General features: G+C 42.8%; 1 protein-coding gene and 1 long non-coding RNA gene across 6 annotated transcripts in view; one reads left to right on the top strand and one right to left on the bottom strand.

The window, feature by feature from the left end:
- TTN (titin) overlaps positions 1-25,779 on the top strand; it is a 269,124-nt gene that overhangs the window by 219,168 nt on the left and 24,177 nt on the right. Inside the window, exons 314-324 of the mRNA XM_057746297.1 lie at positions 73-17,178; positions 17,776-18,072; positions 18,194-18,781; positions 18,875-19,177; positions 19,295-19,591; positions 20,956-21,243; positions 21,356-21,655; positions 22,066-22,368; positions 22,458-22,763; positions 22,876-24,642; positions 24,964-25,257. Of these exons, the coding sequence (XP_057602280.1) occupies positions 73-17,178; positions 17,776-18,072; positions 18,194-18,781; positions 18,875-19,177; positions 19,295-19,591; positions 20,956-21,243; positions 21,356-21,655; positions 22,066-22,368; positions 22,458-22,763; positions 22,876-24,642; positions 24,964-25,257 (21,849 nt within the window). The remainder of the gene's footprint in view (positions 1-72; positions 17,179-17,775; positions 18,073-18,193; positions 18,782-18,874; positions 19,178-19,294; positions 19,592-20,955; positions 21,244-21,355; positions 21,656-22,065; positions 22,369-22,457; positions 22,764-22,875; positions 24,643-24,963; positions 25,258-25,779) is intronic.
- Positions 1-25,779, bottom strand: part of LOC130859047 (uncharacterized) — a 98,728-nt gene that overhangs the window by 47,446 nt on the left and 25,503 nt on the right. For all 5 annotated transcript variants that reach the window (XR_009055162.1, XR_009055163.1, XR_009055160.1 and 2 more), the window contains exon 2: positions 5,040-5,189. This is a non-coding gene — a long non-coding RNA (uncharacterized LOC130859047). The remainder of the gene's footprint in view (positions 1-5,039; positions 5,190-25,779) is intronic.

The raw sequence follows: 25,779 nt of genomic DNA on the forward strand, positions 1-25,779 counted from the left end.
AGTGCCAATATTTTATATAATTTATACAAAAGCCAAACTCTTAACACTTTTGTGTCTTTGTTTCCTTTTCAGATCCCCCAGGACCACCCTCAAATGCACGTGTCACTGATACCACGAAGAAATCTGCTTCTTTGGCATGGGGCAAGCCTCATTATGATGGTGGGCTTGAAATCACTGGCTATGTCGTAGAGCATCAAAAAGTAGGAGATGATGCCTGGATAAAGGATACGACAGGAACCGCCCTCAGAATCACCGAGTTTGTTGTCCCTGATCTTCAGACTAAAGAAAAATACAACTTTAGAATCAGTGCCATCAACGATGCCGGTGTTGGGGAGCCAGCAGTGATTTCAGATGTTGAAATCGTAGAACGGGAGATGGCTCCTGATTTTGAACTAGATGCCGAGCTTCGGAGAACCCTTGTTGTGAGAGCAGGACTCAGTATTAGAATATTCGTGCCCATCAAAGGTCGTCCTGCTCCTGAAGTGACATGGACCAAAGATGATATCAACCTTAAAAACCGAGCTAACATTGAAAATACAGAGTCATTCACGCTCCTGATCATCCCAGAATGTAACAGATATGACACTGGTAAATTTGTGATGACCATTGAAAACCCCGCTGGGAAGAAAAGTGGTTTCGTTAATGTCAGAGTCTTGGATACACCAGGACCTGTCCTTAACCTGAGGCCTACTGACATCACAAAGGAGAGTGTCACCCTGCACTGGGACCTCCCGTTGATAGATGGGGGCTCACGTATAACAAACTACATTGTGGAGAAACGAGAAGCGACACGGAAATCTTACTCCACGGTCACCACTAAGTGCCATAAGTGCACATATAAAGTTACTGGCTTGTCTGAAGGATGTGAATACTTCTTCAGAGTGATGGCAGAAAACGAGTATGGAATTGGTGAGCCGGCAGAAACAACAGAGCCTGTAAAAGCCTCCGAAGCACCATCACCACCAGAAAGTCTTAACATTATGGACATAACTAGGAGCACAGTCAGCCTGGCATGGCCTAAACCCAAGCACGATGGTGGCAGTAAGATCACTGGCTATGTGATTGAAGCCCAAAGAAAAGGCTCTGACCAGTGGACCCACATCACAACCGTGAAGGGGTTAGAATGTGTTGTGAAGAATCTAACTGAAGGGGAAGAATACACCTTCCAAGTGATGGCAGTGAACAGTGCCGGGAGAAGTGCCCCTAGAGAAAGCAGACCCGTCATTGTCAAGGAGCAGACAATGCTTCCAGAATTGGATCTCCGTGGCATTTATCAGAAATTAGTCATTGCTAAAGCTGGTGACAACATCAAAGTTGAAATTCCAGTATTAGGTCGACCAAAGCCCACAGTTACATGGAAAAAAGGAGACCAGATTCTTAAACAAACCCAGAGAGTTAATTTTGAAAATACAGCAACTTCAACCATCTTAAATATCCACGAGTGTGTAAGAAGTGATAGTGGACCCTACCCATTAACAGCAAGGAACATTGTGGGAGAGGTTGGTGATGTCATCACCATTCAAGTCCATGATATCCCGGGGCCACCTACTGGACCAATCAAATTTGATGAAGTTTCGTCTGATTTTGTCACCTTCTCTTGGGACCCACCTGAGAACGATGGAGGTGTACCCATAAGCAACTATGTAGTAGAAATGCGGCAGACTGACAGTACCACATGGGTTGAGTTAGCCACCACTGTTATACGTACTACCTACAAAGCCACTCGACTTACTACCGGAGTGGAGTATCAATTCCGGGTAAAAGCTCAAAACAGATACGGAGTTGGACCGGGCATCACATCAGCATCTGTAGTTGCCAGCTATCCATTTAAGGTTCCTGGGCCTCCTGGTACCCCTCAGCTATCGGCAGTTACAAAGGATGCAATAACAATCTGCTGGCATGAGCCTCTTTCTGATGGTGGAAGCCCCATTTTAGGATACCACGTTGAAAGAAAAGAACGAAATGCTATTCTCTGGCAGACTGTGAGCAAAGCATTAGTACCAGGCAACATTTTCAAATCAAGTGGACTTACAGATGGTATTGCTTATGAATTCCGAGTGATTGCAGAAAACATGGCTGGCAAAAGCAAGCCAAGCAAGCCATCTGAACCTATATTAGCTCTGGATCCCATTGACCCACCTGGGAAACCAGTTCCTCTAAATATCACTAGACACACAGTGACCCTTAAATGGGCTAAGCCTGAATATACTGGAGGCTTTAAAATTACCAGTTACATAGTTGAAAAGAGAGATCTTCCTAACGGACGGTGGCTGAAGGCCAACTTCAGCAACATTTTGGAGAATGAATTTACAGTCAGTGGACTAACAGAAGATGCCGCGTATGAATTCCGCGTGATTGCCAAAAATGCCGCTGGTGCTGTTAGCCCACCATCTGAGCCATCAGATGCTATCACGTGCAGGGACGACATTGAAGCACCAAGGATAATGGTGGATGTCAAATTTAAGGAGACAGTTATAATCAAAGCAGGTGAAGTATTCAAGCTGGAAGCTGATGTTTCAGGTCGCCCACCTCCAACAATGGAATGGACCAAAGATGGAAAGGAGCTTGAGAACACAGCAAAGTTAGAAATGAAAATTGCAGATTTCTCTACTAATCTGGTAAACAAGGATTCACTAAGAAGGGATGGCGGTGCCTATACCCTTACAGCAACTAATCCTGGTGGTTTTGCTAAGCACATTTTCAATGTCAAAGTTCTTGATAGACCAGGCCCACCTGAAGGACCTTTAGCTGTATCTGAAGTGACATCAGAGAAGTGTATATTGTCATGGTTGCCTCCACTGGATGACGGAGGTGCCAAGATTGACCATTATGTAGTTCAGAAACGTGAAACCAGCAGACTGGCATGGACAAATGTGGCCTCAGAAGTCCAAGTAACAAGACTAAAGGTCACTAAACTTTTGAAAGGCAATGAATACATATTCCGTGTGATGGCTGTAAATAAATATGGAGTTGGAGAGCCACTGGAGTCAGAGCCTGTGCTTGCAGTAGATCCTTATGGACCTCCTGATCCACCCAAAAATCCCGAAGTCACAACTATTACTAAAGAGTCCATGGTTGTCTGCTGGGGACATCCTGACTCTGATGGCGGCAGCGAAATCACCAACTATATTGTGGAACGGCGTGATAAAGCTGGCCAACGCTGGGTGAAATGCAACAAAAAAACGCTTACTGATTTAAGATATAAAGTGTCTGGACTGACAGAAGGACATGAATATGAGTTCCGGATCATGGCTGAGAACGCTGCTGGAATCAGCGCACCAAGTGCTACCAGTCCATTTTATAAAGCTTGTGATGCTGTGTTTAAACCTGGCCCACCAGGTAACCCACGTGTTCTAGATACAAGCAGATCATCCATTTCAATTGCTTGGAACAAACCTATCTATGATGGTGGTTCTGAAATCACTGGGTATATGGTTGAGATCGCCCTGCCAGAAGAAGATGAGTGGAAGATTGTCACTCCACCAGCCGGGCTCAAGGCAACTTCTTACACCATCACCAACCTCGTAGAGAACCAGGAATATAAAATCCGCATCTATGCCATGAATTCTGAAGGCATTGGGGAACCGGCACTTGTTCCTGGAACTCCAAAGGCTGAAGACAGGATGCTGCCTCCAGAGATTGAACTGGATGCTGAACTGCGCAAAGTTGTTACTATAAGAGCTTGTTGTACCCTGAGACTTTTTGTTCCAATCAAAGGAAGGCCAGAACCTGAGGTGAAGTGGACCCGGGAACATGGAGAATCGTTAGATAAAGCTAGCATTGAGTCCACAAGCTCTTACACCCTGCTTATCGTTGCAAATGTAAACAGATTCGACAGTGGCAAATACATACTAACTATAGAAAATAGCTCAGGCAGCAAGTCTGCATTTGTCAATGTCAGAGTACTAGATACACCAGGCCCTCCACAGGATCTGAAGGTAAAGGAGGTCACTAAGACATCTGTCACGCTGACATGGGAGCCTCCTCTTCTTGACGGAGGTTCAAAAATAAGTAACTACATTGTTGAAAAGCGGGAGTCAACAAGGAAAGCATATTCAACGGTTGCAACGAATTGCCACAAGACTTCCTGGAAGGTAGACCAGCTGCAAGAAGGCTGTAGTTACTACTTTAGGGTTCTCGCCGAAAATGAATACGGCATCGGGCTGCCTGCTGAAACCGCAGAATCTGTGAAAGTGTCAGAACGACCTCTTCCTCCAGGAAAAATAACTTTGGTGGACGTCACAAGAAATAGCGTGTCACTCTCTTGGGAGAAACCTGAGCATGATGGAGGCAGCCGAATTCTAGGCTACATTGTAGAGATGCAGAGCAAAGGCAGTGACAAATGGGTCACGTGTGCCACAGTCAAAGTCACCGAAGCCACTATTACCGGATTAATTCAGGGTGAAGAATACTCTTTCCGTGTTTCTGCTCAGAATGAGAAGGGCATCAGTGACCCGAGACAGCTGAGTGTGCCCGTGATTGCCAAGGATCTTGTCATTCCACCAGCCTTCAAACTCCTGTTCAACACGTTCACTGTACTGGCAGGTGAAGACCTAAAAGTCGATGTTCCATTCATTGGACGCCCTACGCCAGCCGTAAGCTGGCATAAAGACGATGTACCACTGAAGCAGACAACCAGAGTAAATGCAGAGAGCACAGAAAATAACTCACTACTGACGATAAAGGAAGCCTGCCGAGAAGATGTTGGACATTATGTAGTTAAACTGACCAACTCAGCCGGTGAAGCTACTGAAACCCTTAACGTCATCGTTCTTGACAAGCCAGGGCCTCCAACAGGACCCGTTAAAATGGATGAAGTGACAGCCGACAGTATTACTTTCTCCTGGGGCCCACCTAAGTATGATGGTGGAAGTTCTATCAATAACTACATCGTAGAAAAACGGGACACTTCCACAACCACCTGGCAAACTGTGTCAGCTACTGTTGCAAGGACAACAATAAAGGCTTGCAGATTAAAGACTGGATGTGAATATCAGTTTAGGATTGCAGCTGAAAACAGATATGGAAAGAGTACCTACCTCAATTCAGAGCCTATTGTAGCCCAGTATCCATTCAAAGTTCCTGGTCCTCCTGGCACACCGTTTGTAACGCTCTCCTCCAAGGACAGCATGGAAGTACAATGGAACGAGCCAGTCAGTGACGGAGGTAGCAAAGTCATTGGCTATCACCTAGAACGCAAGGAAAGAAATAGCATCCTCTGGGTTAAGCTGAATAAGACGCCCATTCCTCACACCAAGTTCAAAACAACTGGCCTCGACGAAGGCATTGAATATGAATTTAGAGTCTCCGCAGAGAACATTGTGGGCATCGGTAAGCCAAGTAAAGTGTCAGAAAGCTACGTAGCCCGTGATCCATGTGATCCACCAGGAAGACCAGAGCCAATCATCGTCACAAGGAATTCTGTGACTCTTCAGTGGAAGAAACCTACTTATGATGGTGGAAGCAAGATCACTGGTTATATTGTTGAGAAGAAAGAACTGCCTGAGGGCCGCTGGATGAAAGGCAGTTTTACAAATGTCATTGACACTCAGTTTGAAGTAACTGGCCTAGTTGAAGATCACAGATATGAGTTCCGGGTTATAGCTCGAAATGCTGCAGGAGTGTTTAGTGAGCCTTCGGAAAGCACAGGAGCGATAACAGCAAGAGATGAGGTAGAACCACCACAAATTCGTATGGACCCAAAATACAAAGACACAGTTGTGGTCCACGCTGGTGAGTTATTCAAGATTGATGCAGATATTTACGGTAAACCAATACCAACCACTCAGTGGATAAAAGGCGATCAGGAGCTTTCAAATACAGCTCGATTAGAAATAAAGAGCACTGATTTTGCCACCAGTCTCAGTGTAAAGGATGCAATACGCGTTGACAGTGGAAGTTACATACTGAAGGCCAACAATGTTGCAGGAGAGAAATCAGTCACTGTAAATGTCAAAGTTCTTGACAGACCAGGGCCACCTGAAGGACCTATTGTTATATCAGGAGTTACAGCAGAAAAATGTACACTAGCTTGGAAACCCCCACTACAAGATGGTGGGAGTGATATCATTAATTATATTGTGGAGAGGAGAGAAACCAGCCGCTTGGTTTGGACTGTGGTTGATGCCAACGTGCAAACCCTCAGCTGCAAGGTTACTAAGCTTCTTGAAGGCAACGAATATATTTTCCGTGTAATGGCTGTCAACAAATACGGTGTTGGTGAACCTCTTGAATCTGAGCCAGTAATTGCCAAGAATCCATTTGTAGTACCAGATGCACCAAAAGCTCCAGAAATCACAGCAGTGACCAAGGACTCAATGGTTGTTGTATGGGAAAGGCCAGCATCTGATGGAGGCAGTGAAATTCTTGGATATGTTCTTGAAAAACGGGATAAAGAGGGCATCAGATGGACAAGATGCCACAAACGTCTGATTGGGGAACTGCGCTTGAGAGTAACTGGACTCTTAGAAAATCACAATTATGAATTCAGAGTCTCAGCCGAGAATGCTGCTGGACTCAGTGAACCAAGCCCACCTTCTGCTTACCAAAAGGCTTGTGATCCTATTTATAAACCAGGACCTCCGAACAATCCCAGAGTCATTGATATTACCAGATCTTCCGTCTTCCTTTCTTGGGGCAAACCAATATATGACGGTGGCTGTGAAATCCAAGGATACATTGTTGAAAAATGTGACGTGAGTGATGGTGAATGGACAATGTGCACTCCATCAACTGGAATCAATAAAACAAATATAGAAGTAGAGAAGCTGTTGGAAAAGCATGCATACAACTTCCGTATCTGTGCTGTTAACAGAGCTGGAGTTGGAGAACATGCCGACGTCCCTGGACCTGTGATAGTGGAAGAAAAATTGGAAGCACCAGACATTGATCTTGACCTAGAACTAAGGAAAATTATAAATATAAGGGCAGGTGGCTCCTTAAGGTTATTTGTTCCTATTAGAGGTCGTCCTACACCAGAAATTAAATGGGGAAAGACAGATGGGGAAATCCGAGACGCAGCCATAATCGACAGCACGAGCAGCTTCACCTCTCTTGTTCTTGACAATGTCAACCGATACGATAGTGGAAAATACACTCTCACGTTAGAAAACAGCAGTGGGACAAAGTCTGCCTTTGTTACCGTGAGAGTCCTGGACACACCGAGTCCACCTGTTAATCTGAAAATCACAGAAATCACTAAGGACTCAGTATCAATTACATGGGAACCTCCTTTGTTGGATGGGGGATCCAAAATTAAAAACTACATTGTTGAGAAACGTGAAGCCACAAGGAAATCATATGCTGCAGTTGTAACAAATTGCCATAAGAATTCTTGGAAAATCGATCAACTCCAAGAAGGTTGCAGTTACTACTTTAGAGTCACAGCTGAGAACGAGTATGGTATTGGCCTTCCCGCTCACACCGATGATCCAGTTAAGGTTGCAGAAGTCCCACAACCTCCAGGAAAAATAACTGTGGATGATGTCACCAGAAACAGTGTTTCTTTGAGTTGGACAAAGCCTGAACATGATGGTGGCAGTAAAATCATTCAGTATATTGTGGAAATGCAAGCTAAACACAGTGAGAAATGGTCAGAATGTGCTCGAGTCAAGTCCCTTGAAGCCGTAATTACCAACCTAACTCAGGGAGAAGAATATCTTTTTAGAGTTGTGGCTGTAAATGAAAAGGGAAGAAGTGATCCTAGGTCTCTTGCAGTTCCAGTAGTTGCCAAAGATCTGGTCATTGAGCCAGATGTAAGACCTGCATTTACCACATATAGTGTACAGGTTGGCCAAGATTTGAAAGTAGAAGTGCCAATTTCTGGACGTCCAAAGCCAACCATTACCTGGACTAAAGACAGTCTTCCACTGAAGCAGACTACAAGAATCAATGTTACTGATTCACTTGACCTCACTGTACTCAGTATTAAAGAAACTCATAAGGATGATGGTGGACATTATGGAATCACAGTTGCTAATGTTGTTGGTCAGAAGACAGCATCCATCGAAATTATAACCCTAGATAAACCTGATCCTCCAAAAGGACCTGTTAAATTTGATGAAGTCAGTGCTGAAAGTATTACCTTATCTTGGGAACCTCCATTATATACAGGGGGCTGCCAGATCACTAACTACATAGTTCAGAAAAGAGATACAACCACCACAGTATGGGAAGTTGTTTCTGCTACTGTTGCCAGAACGACACTCAAAGTGACCAAACTGAAGACTGGTACAGAATACCAATTCAGAATATTCGCTGAAAACAGATATGGACAAAGCTTTGCCTTGGAATCTGAGCCAATTGTAGCTCAATATCCCTACAAAGAACCAGGCCCTCCAGGCACGCCATTCGTCACAGCCGTTTCCAAAGACTCCATGGTTATACAGTGGCATGAACCAATCAATAACGGCGGAAGCCCAATCATAGGTTACCACCTTGAGAGAAAGGAAAGAAATAGTATTTTGTGGACAAAGGTCAACAAAACTATTATTCATGACACCCAGTTTAAGGCAGTTAATCTTGAAGAAGGCATTGAATATGAATTCAGAGTTTATGCTGAAAATATTGTTGGTATAGGCAAAGCAAGCAAGACTTCCGAATGCTACGTAGCCAGAGATCCCTGTGACCCACCAGGAACCCCAGAAGCAATAATAGTTAAAAGACATGAAATCACTTTACAATGGACCAAACCCGCATATGATGGTGGAAGTATGATTACGGGTTACATTGTAGAGAAACGTGATTTGCCTGATGGTCGTTGGATGAAAGCCAGCTTCACAAATGTCATTGAAACTCAGTTCACTGTGTCAGGTCTTACTGAAGATCAAAGATATGAATTCAGAGTCATTGCAAAGAACGCAGCTGGTGCAATAAGCAAACCCTCTGACAGCACCGGACCGATAACTGCCAAGGATGAGGTTGAACTCCCAAGAATTTCAATGGATCCAAAATTCAGAGACACAATTGTGGTAAATGCTGGAGAAACATTCAGGCTTGAAGCTGATGTCTATGGAAAGCCCCTACCCACCATTGAGTGGTTAAGAGGAGATAAGGAAATTGAAGAATCTGCTAGATTTGAAATAAAGAACACAGATTTCAAGGCTTTACTTATTGTAAAGGATGCCATCAGAATTGATGGTGGACAATATATTTTACGAGCTTCCAATGTTGCAGGTTCTAAGTCATTCCCAGTAAATGTAAAAGTGTTAGATAGACCAGGACCTCCAGAAGGGCCAGTCCAGGTTACTGGAGTCACTGCTGAAAAATGCACGTTAACATGGTCTCCACCACTTCAAGATGGTGGCAGTGACATTTCTCACTATGTTGTTGAAAAGAGAGAAACCAGTCGGCTTGCCTGGACTGTTGTTGCTTCAGAGGTTGTAACCAATTCTCTGAAAGTTACCAAACTCTTAGAAGGAAATGAATATATTTTCCGTATAATGGCTGTCAACAAATATGGTGTTGGAGAGCCTTTGGAATCTGCACCAGTACTCATGAAAAATCCATTTGTGCTTCCTGGACCACCAAAAAGCTTAGAAGTCACGAACATTGCCAAGGACTCCATGACCGTCTGTTGGAACCGTCCAGATAGTGATGGTGGAAGTGAGATTATTGGTTACATTGTAGAGAAAAGAGACAAAAGTGGCATTAGGTGGATAAAATGTAATAAACGCCGCATTACAGATTTGCGTCTAAGAATAACAGGATTAACAGAAGATCATGAGTATGAATTCAGAGTCTCTGCAGAAAACGCTGCTGGAGTTGGAGAACCAAGTCCACCTACAGTTTATTATAAGGCCTGCGATCCTGTGTTCAAACCTGGCCCCCCCATCAATGCACACATTGTAGATACCACTAAAAATTCGATTACACTTGCCTGGGGTAAACCCATCTACGATGGTGGCAGTGAGATCCTGGGATATGTAGTAGAAATCTGTAAAGCAGATGAAGAAGAATGGCAGATAGTTACTCCACAGACCGGCCTGAGAGCTACTCGATTTGAAATTTCAAAACTCACTGAACACCAAGAGTATAAAATACGCGTCTGTGCCCTCAATAAAGTTGGTTTAGGTGAGGCTACATCAGTTCCTGGTACTGTGAAACCAGAAGATAAACTTGAAGCGCCTGAACTTGACCTTGACTCTGAATTAAGGAAAGGAATCGTTGTAAGAGCTGGTGGATCTGTCAGAATCCACATTCCCTTCAAAGGTCGCCCAACACCTGACATCACTTGGTCTCGAGAGGAAGGTGAATTCACAGATAAGGTCCAAATTGAAAAGGCAGCAAACTATACCCAACTATCAATAGATAACTGTGATAGAAATGATGCTGGAAAATATATTCTCAAGCTGGAAAACAGCAGTGGGTCTAAATCTGCCTTTGTAACTGTGAAAGTTCTTGACACCCCAGGACCACCACAGAATCTGGCCGTCAAAGACGTGAGAAAAGATTCTGTCCTTCTGGTATGGGAACCACCCATCATTGATGGGGGTGCAAAGGTCAAGAACTATGTTATTGACAAACGTGAGTCAACCAGAAAAGCATATGCTAATGTGAGTAGTAAATGCAGCAAAACAAGCTTTAAAGTTGAGAATCTTACAGAAGGAGCCATTTACTACTTTAGAGTCATGGCTGAAAATGAATTTGGAGTTGGTGTTCCAGTGGAAACCGTTGATGCTGTGAAAGCAGCCGAACCTCCTTCCCCACCAGGAAAGGTCACACTCACTGATGTGTCCCAGACCAGTGCATCACTGATGTGGGAGAAACCTGAACATGATGGTGGTAGCAGAATCCTGGGTTATGTTGTTGAAATGCAGCCCAAAGGAACAGAAAAATGGAGTGTTGTGGCTGAATCCAAAGTCTGCAATGCAGTCGTTACTGGTTTGAGTTCTGGACAAGAATATCAGTTCCGTATCAAGGCTTACAACGAGAAAGGACAAAGTGATCCAAGGGTGCTTGGTGTTCCTGTCATAGCCAAGGACTTGACTATACAGCCTAGTTTTAAGCTACCATTTAACACATATAGTGTCCAAGCTGGAGAAGATCTTAAAATCGAAATTCCTGTTATTGGCCGACCAAGACCTGAAATTTCATGGGTCAAAGATGGCGAGCCTCTTAAACAGACAACAAGAGTAAATGTTGAAGAAACAGCTACTTCAACTATTCTGCATATTAAAGAAAGTAACAAAGATGACTTTGGAAAATACACCATAACAGCAACAAACAGTGCAGGTACGGCCACGGAAAATCTCAGCATCATCGTTTTGGAAAAGCCTGGACCTCCAGTTGGACCAGTCCGGTTTGATGAAGTTAGTGCAGACTTTGTGGTCATATCTTGGGAACCTCCAGCCTATACTGGTGGCTGCCAAATAAGCAACTACATCGTGGAGAAGCGAGATACAACTACCACCACTTGGCACATGGTATCAGCAACGGTTGCAAGAACAACAATTAAAATCACCAAACTGAAAACAGGCGCTGAGTACCAGTTTAGAATTTTTGCAGAAAACAGGTATGGAAAAAGTGCCCCCTTGGATTCTAAACCAGTTATTGTACAATATCCATTTAAAGAACCCGGACCACCTGGCACTCCTTTTGTGACATCAGTCTTGAAAGACCAAATGCTTGTGCAGTGGCATGAGCCAGTTCATGACGGAGGCAGCAAAGTTATTGGCTACCATCTTGAACAGAAAGAAAAGAACAGCATTTTATGGGTCAAATTAAATAAGACTCTCATTCAAGACACCAAATTCAAAACAACTGGGCTTGATGAAGGCCTTGAGTATGAGTTCAAAGTTTCTGCTGAAAACATTGTTGGCATCGGCAAGCCGAGCAAAGTGTCGGAATGCTTTGTTGCCCGTGATCCATGTGACCCACCAGGTCGCCCTGAAGCCATTGTTATTACGAGAAACAATGTCACACTGAAATGGAAGAAACCTGCCTATGATGGTGGCAGCAAAATAACGGGTTATATTGTAGAAAAGAAAGATCTACCTGATGGCCGTTGGATGAAAGCCAGCTTTACCAACGTGTTAGAAACTGAATTTACAGTGAGTGGACTTGTAGAAGACCAAAGATATGAATTCAGAGTAATTGCAAGAAATGCAGCTGGCAACTTTAGTGAACCATCTGAAAGCACTGGCGCCATTACTGCAAGAGATGAAATTGATGCACCAAATGCCTCACTGGATCCCAAATATAAAGATGTCATCGTTGTTCACGCAGGAGAAACTTTTGTCCTTGAAGCTGATATCCGTGGCAAACCTATACCTGATATCGTTTGGTCAAAAGATGGAAAAGAGCTTGAAGAAACAGCCGCCAGAATGGAAATTAAGTCTACTATCCAGAAAACAACTCTTGTTGTCAAAGACTGTATACGTAGTGATGGAGGACAATATATCCTGAAACTCAGCAACATTGGTGGTACAAAGTCTATACCAATCACTGTAAAGGTACTTGACAAGCCAGGGCCTCCTGAAGGGCCTCTGAAAGTTTCTGGAGTTACTGCTGAAAAATGTTACCTGGCATGGAACCCACCTTTACAAGATGGTGGTGCTAATATTTCGCACTACATCATTGAAAAGAGAGAGACAAGCAGACTCTCCTGGACCCAGGTTTCAACTGAGGTACAGGCCCTTAACTACAAAGTCACTAAACTTCTTCCTGGTAATGAGTACATTTTCCGTGTCATGGCTGTGAATAAATATGGAATTGGAGAGCCTCTGGAATCTGAGCCTGTTATAGCCCGTAATCCTTATAAGCCACCAGGTCCTCCTTCACCACCTGAAGCCTCAGCAATCACCAAGGATTCTATGGTTGTAACATGGACACGCCCAGTGGACGATGGAGGTGCTGAAATCGAGGGCTACATTCTTGAAAAACGAGATAAGGAAGGTGTTAGATGGACCAAGTGCAACAAGAAAACACTAACAGACCTTCGATTCAGGGTAACTGGGCTTACCGAAGGGCATTCCTATGAATTCCGAGTTGCTGCTGAAAATGCAGCTGGTGTGGGCGAGCCTAGCGAGCCATCTGTTCTCTATCGTGCATGTGATGCTCTGTATCCACCAGGACCACCAAGTAACCCAAAAGTGACAGACACTTCCAGATCTTCTGTCTCCCTGGCATGGAATAAGCCAATTTATGATGGCGGTGCACCTGTTAAGGGCTATGTTGTTGAGGTCAAAGAAGCCACTGCTGACGAATGGACAACGTGCACACCACCAACAGGATTACAAGGAAAGCAGTTCACTGTGACCAAGCTTAAAGAAAATACTGAATATAACTTCCGTATTTGTGCCATCAATTCTGAAGGCGTAGGTGAACCTGCAACCATACCTGGTTCAGTTGTTGCTAAAGAGAGGCAAGAGCCACCAGAAATAGAACTGGATGCTGATCTCAGAAAAGTGGTCATTCTGCGTGCCAGTGCTACTTTACGCTTATTTGTCACCATCAAAGGTCGACCAGAACCGGAAGTTAAATGGGAAAAAGCCGAAGGCGTTCTCACTGACAGGGCCCAGATTGAGGTGACCAGCTCATATACAATGTTGGTAATTGATAACGTTACCAGATTTGACAGTGGTCGGTATAACCTGACACTAGAAAATAACAATGGCTCTAAAACCGCTTTTGTTAACGTCAGAGTTCTTGACTCACCAAGTGCCCCTGTGAATCTGACCATAAGAGAAGTGAAGAAAGACTTTGTGACACTGGCTTGGGAGCCACCACTTATTGATGGCGGAGCGAAGATCACGAACTACATCGTGGAAAAACGAGAAACTACAAGAAAAGCGTACGCTACCGTTACACACAACTGCACGAAGAACACTTTTAAAATTGAAAATCTACAAGAAGGATGTTCTTACTACTTCCGAGTCTTGGCTTCCAATGAATATGGGATTGGTTTGCCAGCTGAAACGACTGAACCCGTTAAAGTTTCTGAACCACCCCTCCCACCTGGAAGAGTAACTCTTGTTGATGTGACCCGTAACACAGCTACAATTAAGTGGGAGAAACCAGAAAGTGATGGTGGCAGCAAAATTACTGGCTATGTAGTTGAAATGCAGACTAAAGGGAGTGAAAAATGGAGCATCTGCACACAAGTTAAGACTCTAGAAGCAACTATATCTGGCCTCACTGCTGGAGAGGAGTATATCTTCAGGGTAGCTGCAATTAATGAAAAAGGAAAAAGTGATCCAAGACAACTTGGAGTGCCAGTAATTGCAAGGGATATTGAAATAAAGCCTTCGGTTGAGCTTCCTTTCAACACTTTCAATGTAAAGGCTAGAGACCAACTGAAGATTGATGTTCCATTTAAAGGAAGACCTCAAGCTACTGTGAGCTGGAAAAAAGACGGTCAGACTCTTAAAGAGACAACTAGAGTCAGTGTCTCTTCTTCAAAGACTGTAACATCCCTAACAATTAAGGAAGCTTCAAGGGAAGACGTTGGAACTTATGAATTATGTGTTTCAAACAGTGCTGGGTCCATAACAGTTCCTATTACTGTAATTGTGCTTGACAAACCAGGACCTCCCGGACCTATACATATTGATGAGGTTAGTTGTGACAATATAACCATTTCTTGGAATCCTCCAGAATATGATGGTGGCTGCCAGATTAGCAATTACATCGTTGAGAAGAGAGAAACCTCTTCTACAACATGGCACGTAGTTTCACAAGCAGTTGCAAGAACATCCATTAAAATAGTTCGTCTGGTAACAGGAACTGAGTATCAGTTCCGTGTTTGTGCAGAAAACCGCTTTGGAAAGAGCTCCTACAGTAACTCTTCAGCTGTAGTTGCAGAGTATCCATTCAGCCCCCCAGGTCCTCCTGGTACTCCTAAAGTTGTGCATGCCACAAAATCCACCATGTTGGTAACCTGGCAAATGCCAGTTAATGATGGAGGAAGTCGAGTACTTGGTTATCACCTTGAGTATAAAGAAAGAAGCAGCATTCTTTGGTCAAAAGCAAATAAAATCCCCATCACTGATACTCAAATGAAAGTCTCCGGCCTTGATGAAGGACTGATGTATGAGTATCGTGTATATGCTGAGAATATTGCTGGAATTGGTAAATGCAGTAAATCCTGTGAACCAGTCCCTGCAAGAGACCCTTGCGAGCCTCCTGGACAACCTGAAGTCACAAATATCACAAGGAAGTCAGTGTCACTTAAATGGTCTAAACCACATTATGATGGTGGAGCTAAGATCACCGGATACATTATTGAACGTAGAGAACTACCAGACGGCCGGTGGCTGAAGTGCAACTATACTAATGTACAAGAAACATACTTTGAAGTAACCGAACTTACTGAAGATCAGCGTTACGAATTCCGGGTTTTTGCAAGGAACGCTGCCGACTCAATCAGTGAGCCGTCTGAATCTACTGGACCCATCACAGTTAAAGACGACGTGGAAGCTCCAAGAATTATGATGGATGTCAAGTTCCGAGATGTTATTGTTGTCAAAGCTGGAGAGGTCCTTAAGATAAATGCAGATGTTGCAGGGCGACCTCTGCCAGTAATTTCCTGGGCCAAGGATGGTGTAGAAATTGAAGAGCGAGCAAGAACAGAAATCGTCTCAACGGACTGTACGACTTTGCTAACAGTGAAAGACTGCGTCCGACGAGACTCTGGGCAGTATGTGCTAACGCTGAAGAATGTTGCTGGAACTCGGTCTATGGCAGTTAATTGCAAGGTACTTGATAAGCCTGGCCCACCAGCAGGACCACTTGAAATAACTGGCCTCACTGCTGAGAAATGCTCTCTTTCCTGGGGACCACCCCAAGAAGATGGTGGCGCCACTATCGACTATTACATTGTAGAAAAACGCGAGACAAGTCATCTTGCTTGGACAATATGTGAAGGAGAGTTAAGGACAACATCCTGTAAAGTGACCAAGTTACTCAAGGGCAATGAATACATCTTCAGAGTAACAGCTGTCAATAAATATGGTGTTGGTGAGCCCCTGGAGAGTGTGGCTGTAAAGGCACTAGATCCATTTACAGTTCCAAGTCCACCCACATCTTTGGAAATTACATCTGTGACCAAAGAGTCCATGACACTTTGCTGGTCGAGACCAGAGAATGATGGAGGCAGTGAAATCTCTGGATACATAATTGAAAGGCGAGAGAAAAACAGCCTACGATGGGTGCGTGTAAACAAAAGACCAGTTTATGATCTGAGAGTGAAATCAACAGGACTTCGGGAAGGATGTGAATATGAGTATCGGGTGTATGCAGAAAATGCTGCAGGCCTGAGCCTTCCAAGTGAAACCTCTCCCTTAATTCGGGCCGAAGATCCCGTGTTCTTACCATCTCCTCCATCCAAACCCAATATCGTGGACTCAGGCAAGACCAACATAACTATTGGCTGGGTTAAACCCCTATTTGATGGTGGGGCCCCAGTAACTGGATACACTGTAGAATTCAAAACATCTGATGAAACTGACTGGAAAACTGCCATTCAGAACTTAAGAGGCACAGAATATACAATAAGTGGACTAACCACAGGAGCCGAATACGTTTTCAGAGTAAGATCTATCAATAAGGTCGGTGCTAGTGATCCCAGTGATAGCTCCGACCCCCAGATAGCAAAGGAAAGAGAAGAAGAACCTGTATTTGATCTTGACAGTGAAATGAAGAAGACCTTGATCGTCAAGGCCGGTGCCTCCTTTACCATGACTGTGCCTTTCCGAGGAAGACCAGTACCCAGTGTCTCCTGGAGTAAACCAGACACTGACCTCCGCACTAGAGCTTATATTGATTCCACAGACTCTCGTACATCACTGACTATTGAAAATGCCAACAGAAATGATTCTGGAAAATACACATTAACGATTCAGAATATTTTGAATGCTGCTTCACTGACCTTAGTTGTCAAAGTTTTAGATTCTCCTGGTCCTCCAGCCAATATTAATGTACATGATGTCACCAAAGAGTCTGCAGTGTTATCCTGGGATGTTCCTGAAAATGATGGTGGAGCACCAGTGAAGAATTACCACATAGAAAAACGGGAGGCCAGTAAGAAAGCATGGGTCTCAGTGACCAACAACTGTAACCGCCTCTCCTACAAAATTACCGGCTTACAAGAAGGGGCGATTTACTACTTCAGAGTCTCTGGAGAAAATGAGTTTGGTGTTGGTGTACCAGCTGAAACGAAGGAAGGAGTAAAAATAACAGGTATGTTTTAAGAACAAAGAAAACCTACACATCCATGTTCATTTTCCAAGAATAGTGTGAATCATTTTAATTATTGTTTAATCTTAAATGCTTTTGGTTCACACCTCAAACAATTCATACTATAGCACAAAATGAAATCTTACTAATAGAGAAAGTTTTCATTGATTAAAAAAAAGTAGAAATTTACACAGCTTGAGCTGGATAACATATGCTGAATTTAAGCAGACTTGAATTTTACTGCACATATATACACATACGCAGTGTGTGTGCAGAAATTGTTTCGTGGTATTTCTTACAAGATTGTTTATCTCATTCCTCATTTTCATACTCATGATAAATTTGGGATAAATTTAATCATTTAGTTTGGTCATTTGACACTCACTTGATTTGAATGCTATGACATGTTATGAAACAAAATGACAAAGCCTGGGAAAGTTCTGCTTGGCTTAGAAGCCAAACTGATCATATAAAAAGAAGACTCAAAGTAACTCTGTGGCCCTCATTTAAAAATTTTTCTTTTGACAATGCAGGGAGAACACATGTAGGGAAAAAATGTTGTAATAATCTTTCCTTTCTTTTGCTGCTTTACTTTCTTAGAAAAACCAAGCCCACCTGAAAAACTTGGAGTAACAAGTGTATCCAAAGATAGTGTTTCCCTGGCCTGGTTGAAACCAGAACATGATGGTGGAAGCAGAATTGTACACTATGTCATTGAAGCACTAGAAAAAGGACAGAAAAACTGGGTGAGATGTGCGGTGGTAAAGTCAACCCATCATGTCATTTCTGGTCTGAGGGAGAATTCTGAATACTTTTTCCGGGTGTTTGCTGAAAATCAAGCTGGTCTGAGTGACCCAAGAGAGCTTCTGCTTCCTGTCCTTGTTAAGGAGCAGCTAGGTATGTCTAATTTTGTGCAGAAGCAAAATTTGACATTATTTGCATTGATTTAAGTTAATTTGCAAAAAAAAAAAAAAAAAACGCTTTTTCACCTTTATCTTCCATACTCTTATTTTTTCAGAACCACCTGAAATTGACATGAAGAACTTCCCAAGTCACACCGTCTATGTTAGAGCTGGTTCAAACCTTAAAGTTGACATTCCAATTTCTGGAAAACCACTGCCCAAAGTGACCTTATCAAGAGATGGTGTCCCACTGAAAGCAACCATGAGATTTAATACTGAAATTACTGCTGAGAACCTGACCATCAATCTCAAAGAAAGCATTGCTGCTGATGCTGGAAGATACGAGATCACTGCTGCCAACTCCAGTGGAACAACCAAAGCTTTCATTAACATCATCATCCTGGACAGGCCTGGTCCCCCAACTGGCCCTGTTGTGATTAGTGATGTAACTGAAGAGAGTGTGACTCTCAAATGGGAGCCACCTAAGTATGATGGTGGAAGTCAGGTTACCAATTACATTGTACTCAAGAGAGAGACAAGTACGGCAGCATGGACTGAAGTATCTGCAACAGTTGCAAGAACCATGATTAAAGTAATGAAACTGACCACAGGAGAAGAATATCAATTCCGCATCAAGGCAGAAAACCGCTTTGGCATCAGTGACCACATAGATTCGGCTTGTGTGGTTGTCAAACTACCATACAGTAAGTTGTCAGACTGTTCAAAGATCCCAGGTTTCCATTTATATAAATGTTTTAAATGTCTATATTAACCTATGGGATTTCTCTCTTTTGTAGCAACACCCGGACCACCATCTACACCATGGGTCACTAATGTCACCCGAGAAAGTATCACTGTTGCCTGGCATGAACCAGTGTCCAATGGAGGCAGTGCAGTTATAGGCTATCACCTGGAAATGAAAGACAGAAATACTATCTTATGGCAAAAAGCCAACAAAATGGTCATCCGCACAACTCACTTCAAAGTCACAACCATCAGTGCTGGACTTATCTATGAATTCAGGGTGTATGCAGAAAATGCTGCGGGTATTGGAAAACACAGCCATCCTTCGGAACCAGTCCTAGCCATTGATGCCTGCGGTACGTATTCGTCACAAGAAGGACAGTTCTGACTACTTAAAAATGCAAACCTTCTTTCTGCAAAGCAAAATAATGTCGACTTAAGTGCCACTAACCTGCTTTCTGTCATTACCACAGAACCTCCAAGAAATGTCCGTATCACTGATGTTTCAAAGACCTCTGTCAACCTTTCATGGCAACAACCAGCTTTCGATGGAGGAAGCAAGATTACAGGCTACATCGTCGAGAGACGAGACCTTCCAGATGGCAGATGGGCCAAGGCCAGCTTCACCAATGTTACCGAGACTCATTTCACTGTCTCTGGCTTGACTCAGAATTCCCAGTATGAATTCCGTGTCTTTGCTAGAAATGCTGTCGGTTCCATCAGCAATCCATCCGAGGCTGCAGGCCCCGTTACATGCATAGATTCTTATGGTAAGCATTTTTAGCACTTTGAATCCCAACACCAATTTAAATCAACATTTTGTCTTACTTTTTCTGTTCCTAATCTGTAGGATAACTTTTACTATGTACATTGTTAGATTTTTAGAAGAAATTATGAATTAGCAGGGAGTCCTGTGAAAATTCCATAACCCCTCCAGCCCTCTTGACTTAACTGTAAAACATAAGATTTAGACCATAGGATAGCTAAAGGCCTTTCCAACTTCAACCTTTTATAATTCTTTGATTATATGAGTTGGTGCTATCACTCTTCTATTTAAAATTTTCAGCATCAATAGTTAAAAGCATGACTGAATGTCCAGAGAATATTCCTCTGAAACAAGTGAAAGGCTAGACAGAAGCATTAATGACAATAATATTAGTAGCAGCTAACATTTACTGGGTACTTTCCATGAGTTCTCTCCCCTCGTTCTAACAGCCTTACGATAAGCCCATTTTATAGGAGAGAACTTGAGGTTCAGAGCACTTACATAACTTCCCCAACATCAAGCAGCTCATTAATGATACAGTAGGTGTTCAAACAGACAGACTCCAGAATTCTCTCTACATGGCTTTCAGTCCAAAATACACATACTTGACCCCTGTGGAAAATAAGTGGCACATTCAACTCAACAGTGCTTTGAAAATTAAAACTTCATGAGAGTTAAGTACTCTATGACACTTTTTCTAAAAGTCCCCATTTTCAAAGAGGAGTCTCTATGGTATCTGGGCAAAAGTATCCACTCCCATCCTCATGTTGAGAATCCCAGGGCTTCTCTTTATGAACCAGGCTTTGCAGACACCGAGTCAATATTTGTGAGACTGTGAAGCAAGTCAAGTTAATTCTGTTTCTCAAAAATTTTAAGCAGCCTGGCGGAAAATCAGTCCAGGGAAATTTACAGCTCTGTGAGTAGATATTTCAGAATTCAAGGCTCTGATGAGAACTGCCCCCATTTGGATACCAGTGAACTGCAAAGGGAAAATAAAAAGTATCAGAGGTAGTCAGAGGAAGGAGAACTAGAATAAAAGAAAATGCAGCTTCTGCAATGATGCTCTCACTGCTGTATCCCATTTCATCACGGGAATAAAATACCAGATAGACTTTAAAATACATTTCAAAGGCATTTAAGTCCCTGTGCAATTAGTGTCATTGGGGTACAGAGCTTACTCACAATCTTTCTTCCCATCTGTGACAGAAGAGTGGCTTGTAAAATTAAATGTAAAATATAAATAGGATTAGAATTACTGCATGTGTGTTTATTATTTAATATAGGCCAATGAGCTTACTTTGAAGTCGCTGCAATTATTTTTTTCATCCTTGTGATCTTTTAAATATTTCTCATCTGTTTTGCTCGCAGGCGGACCTGTAATTGATTTGCCTCTAGAATATACAGAAGTTGTCAAATACAGAGCAGGTACATCTGTGAAGCTCAGAGCTGGCATTTCTGGCAAACCTGAGCCTACAATTGAGTGGTATAAAGATGATAAAGAATTGCAAACCAGTGCACTGGTGTGTGTCGAAAATACCACTGACCTTGCATCTATACTCATCAAAGATGCAACTCGCCTTAATAGTGGACGCTATGAATTAAAACTGAGGAATGCCATGGGCTCAGCCTCAGCCACCATCAGAGTGCAGATCCTTGGTAGGTGCTGAACACAGGCCAACAGCACATTTCATCTGCCTAAAACTTAATAATTTTAAATTAGAAACCTTTTTAAATTTACTAATATACCGTTTTGTTCTTTCATTCACAGACAAACCAGGACCTCCGGGTGGACCGATTGAATTTAAGACCGTCACTGCTGAAAAGATAACTCTTCTCTGGCAGCCTCCAGCGGATGATGGTGGTGCTAAAATCACTCACTATATCGTGGAAAAGCGTGAGACAAGCCGTGTCGTGTGGTCTATGGTGTCTGAAAATTTGGAAGAGTGCATCATTAAGACCACCAAAATTATCAAAGGAAATGAATACATCTTCCGGGTTCGCGCTGTGAACAAATATGGAATTGGGGATGCACTGGAATCTCACACAGTGGTAGCAAGGAATGCATTTGGTGAGGCATGATTTCATTAGGAAACTAAAGCCAAATACTTGAAAATTTTAAAATAATTATAAACTGGGAATTCCCTGGCGGTCCAGTGGTTAAGACTCAGCACTTTCACTGCCAGCGCCTGGGTTTGATCCCTAGTCAGGGAACTAAGATCCTGCAAGCCGTGCAGCGTGGCCAGTAAATAAATAAATAAATACATACATACTATTCTGCTAGCTTATGAATATGTGTTCAGAGCTTGACTGACTTTCATTTTCTTGTTCACCATACCACTTCTCATTATCATCCTTTTCACCAGGCGTAAAGTACAATAAATGAAAGGAATATTCTTAGATAGGATTTGAAGATTAAAAGGTAGGAGTTATCAGTAATGTTGATCCTTTGAACTCATTTTCCTCTTCCTTTCTAAACAGTCACACCTGGGCCTCCAAGCGTGCCAGAGGTGACAAAGATTACCAAGAATTCGATGACTGTTGTCTGGAACAGGCCGGTTGCAGATGGTGGTAGTGACATAAGCGGCTATTTCCTTGAGAGACGAGACAAGAAGAGTCTGGGGTGGTTTAAAGTCCTAAAGGAGACGATCCGTGACACCAGACAGAAAGTGACAGGACTCACAGAACACAGTGACTATCAATACCGAGTCTGTGCTGTAAATGCTGCTGGACAGGGTCCATTTTCTGAACCATCTGACTTCTACAAAGCTGCTGATCCTATTGGTAAGTGCAGAGTCTTCACCTATGTCTTCTTTCATGTCGCCACATTGTACACGATTACATAATTACGGTATTGTGATTGGCCATTCCAGATCCTCCAGGCCCACCGGCTAAGATAAGAATCGCAGATTCAACTAAGTCATCCATCACTCTTGGCTGGAGTAAACCTGTCTATGACGGGGGCAGTCCTGTTACTGGATATGTTGTTGCCATGAGACAAGGAGAGGAAGAGGAATGGACTGTTGTGTCTACCAAAGGAGAGGTCAGAACTACAGAATATGTGGTATCTAACCTGAACCCTGGAGTCAATTACTACTTCCAGGTATCTGCTGTAAACTGTGCTGGACAAGGAGAACCTATAGAAATGACTGAACCCGTACAAGCTAAAGACATACTTGGTATGTACCTACTGGGATGGTTGTGTTTTTATTTTTTTCATAGAGTATCTCCAACAAATCACCCATTTCCTTGTTTTAAAATTCATTGTCTATGTCCATTTTATGTCTACAGAGGAACCAGAGATTGACCTGGATGTGGCTCTCAGGACCTCCATTATAGCTAAAGCCGGTGAAGATGTCCAAGTGTTGATTCCCTTCAAAGGCAGACCTCCACCTACTGTCACGTGGAGAAAAGATGAGAAGAATCTTGGCAGTGATGCCAGATACAGCATTCAAAACACTGATTCATCTTCATTACTCACCATTCCTCAAGTCACTCGCAATGACACGGGCAAATATATTCTCACAATAGAAAATGGCGTTGGTCAGCCAAAGTCTTCAACTGTGAGTGTTAAAGTGCTTGATACACCAGCCGCCTGCCAGAAACTACAGATTAAACATGTTTCTCGAGGCACAGTCACTTTGCTTTGGGAGCCTCCTCTTATCGATGGAGGATCGCCCATAATTAATTACATCATTGAGAAGAAAGATGCCACCAAGAGAACATGGTCTTCAGTGTCCCACAAATGTTCTAGCACATCCTTTAAGGTAACAGATTTGTCAGAGAAAACACCATACTTCTTCAGAGTTCATGCAGAAAATGAAATTGGAATCGGGGAGCCCTGTGAAACTACAGAGCCAGTGAAGGCTGCCGAAGTACCAGCTCCTATACGTGATCTCTCGATGAAAGACTCAACAAAGACATCTGTTACCCTGAGCTGGACCAAGCCTGACTTTGATGGTGGTAGTGTCATCACAGATTATATTGTGGAAAGGAAAGGTAAAGGCGAACAAACATGGTCACATGCTGGCACAAGTAAGACATGTGAAATTGAGGTTAGCCAACTCAAGGAACATTCAGTCCTGGAATTCAGAGTGTCTGCCAGAAATGAGAAAGGACTGAGCGATGGTGTCACTATTGGGCCAATTACAGTGAAAGAACTTGTAATTCCACCTGAAGTTGACCTGTCAGATATCCCCGGGGCACAAGTCACTGTGAGAATTGGGCATAATGTGCACCTCGAATTACCTTATAAAGGAAAACCCAAACCATCTATCAGTTGGTTGAAAGACGGTTTGCCATTGAAAGAAAGCGAACATGTTCGTTTGAGTAGAACTGAAAACAAACTTACTTTAAGCATTAAGAACGCGAAGAAAGAGTACGGAGGGAAATACACCATTATTCTCGATAACGCAGTTTGTCGAAACGCAGTTACCATTACAGTCATCACACTTGGCCCGCCATCAAAGCCCAAAGGGCCCATTCGATTTGATGAAATCAAGGCTGACAGTGTCATCATGTCATGGGATGTGCCGGATGATGATGGAGGAGGAGAAATTACCTGTTACAGCATTGAAAAGAGAGAAGCTTCACAAACTAATTGGAAGATGGTGTGTTCCAGTGTTGCCCGGACAACTTTCAAAGTTCCTAATCTAGTCAAAGATGCTGAATACCAGTTTAGAGTTAGGGCAGAAAACAGATATGGAGTCAGCCAGCCACTTGTCTCAAACATCATTCTGGCAAAACACCAGTTTAGGATTCCTGGCCCCCCAGGAAAGCCAGTTACATACAATGTGACTTCTGATGGCATGTCCCTAACTTGGGATGCTCCAGTTTATGATGGTGGTTCAGAAGTTACTGGATACCATGTTGAAAAGAAAGAAAGAAATAGCATCCTCTGGCAAAGAATTAACACATCACCAATATCTGGAAGAGAATATAGAGCTACTGGACTAATGGAAGGCCTGGATTACCAGTTCCGTGTATACGCTGAAAATTCCGTGGGCCTAAGCTCACCGAGTGACCCAAGCAAATTTACCTTAGCTGTTTCCCCAGTAGGTAAGTGACTGAGGATTATTCAAATATATTTAACTCAGCAACTGAATGTGTTAGCGACAAATCAAACACTGCTTTTCTTCCATGTATCACCTTCTCACATATTTTCTTGTCACTAGAGAGGTGGTCAAGTAAAGCAAGGGGGATGATTTTAAATCAGTCTAATAAAGTAACTTAAAATTCTTTTCTGAAAGACTCTAATACAAAAAAAAAATGCAATTAATGGCTAAAATGAGTTTGGGAGATTTATTTATTTCCCTTCCATTGAGGATTAAGAGTTGATTACAGAAATAATGATGCCTCTAACTTTCATATAATCTTTAGACCCACCTGGCACTCCTGACTACATTGATGTCACCCGGGAAACCATCACACTGAAATGGAACCCACCGCTGCGTGATGGAGGCAGTAAGATTGTGGCCTACAGCATTGAGAAACGGCAAGGGAGCGATCGGTGGACTAGATGCAACTTTACCGATGTCAGTGAATGCCAGTACACGGTGACAGGACTTAGTCCTGGGGATCGATATGAATTCAGAATAATTGCAAGAAACGCTGTTGGAACCATAAGCCCGCCTTCACAGTCGTCTGGCGTCATTATGACAAGAGACGAAAATGGTAAGCATTTATGACTGATTTCCAATGTAACTGACAGCATTCACGTTTTTTAAAAAATACATATTTTTGGGCCTTGGTCTGTAAAATGGGATTAGAAACAGTGTTTCATACAGATTACCAAAGGTTGTTAGGTGGATGAATTAGATTTTTCTACCTTTCAGATGAAGAGAAGAAAAAAATGTAATTAGCATCTATTCTTTTTACCATGTCTGTTATTTCATTTCCATATAAATAGCAGGCAAGTGGCAATGAGTTTTTTGCTTTGTAATTTCAGTCATTTATAATAAGTAAAACAAAAACCTCTCAAGAATAACTATTCATCTCGACTGAAGTTACTAAAATATAACACAGATCCAACACCACAACTGTCACCTTGCTTAGGTGCGGCTGATGGCCTGGCACAGGAACTCTGACTACGCAGCAGTATGAGGAAGTAAATGATCTGCAAATGTTTCGTTTCTCTTTTTACAAGTGGAAATGCAAAGTTAATAACATGACAGATATAACAAAGGAGACAACCTA

This window comes from Hippopotamus amphibius, chromosome 8, assembly GCF_030028045.1.
Source record: "Hippopotamus amphibius kiboko isolate mHipAmp2 chromosome 8, mHipAmp2.hap2, whole genome shotgun sequence".
Taxonomy (NCBI): domain Eukaryota; kingdom Metazoa; phylum Chordata; class Mammalia; order Artiodactyla; family Hippopotamidae; genus Hippopotamus; species Hippopotamus amphibius.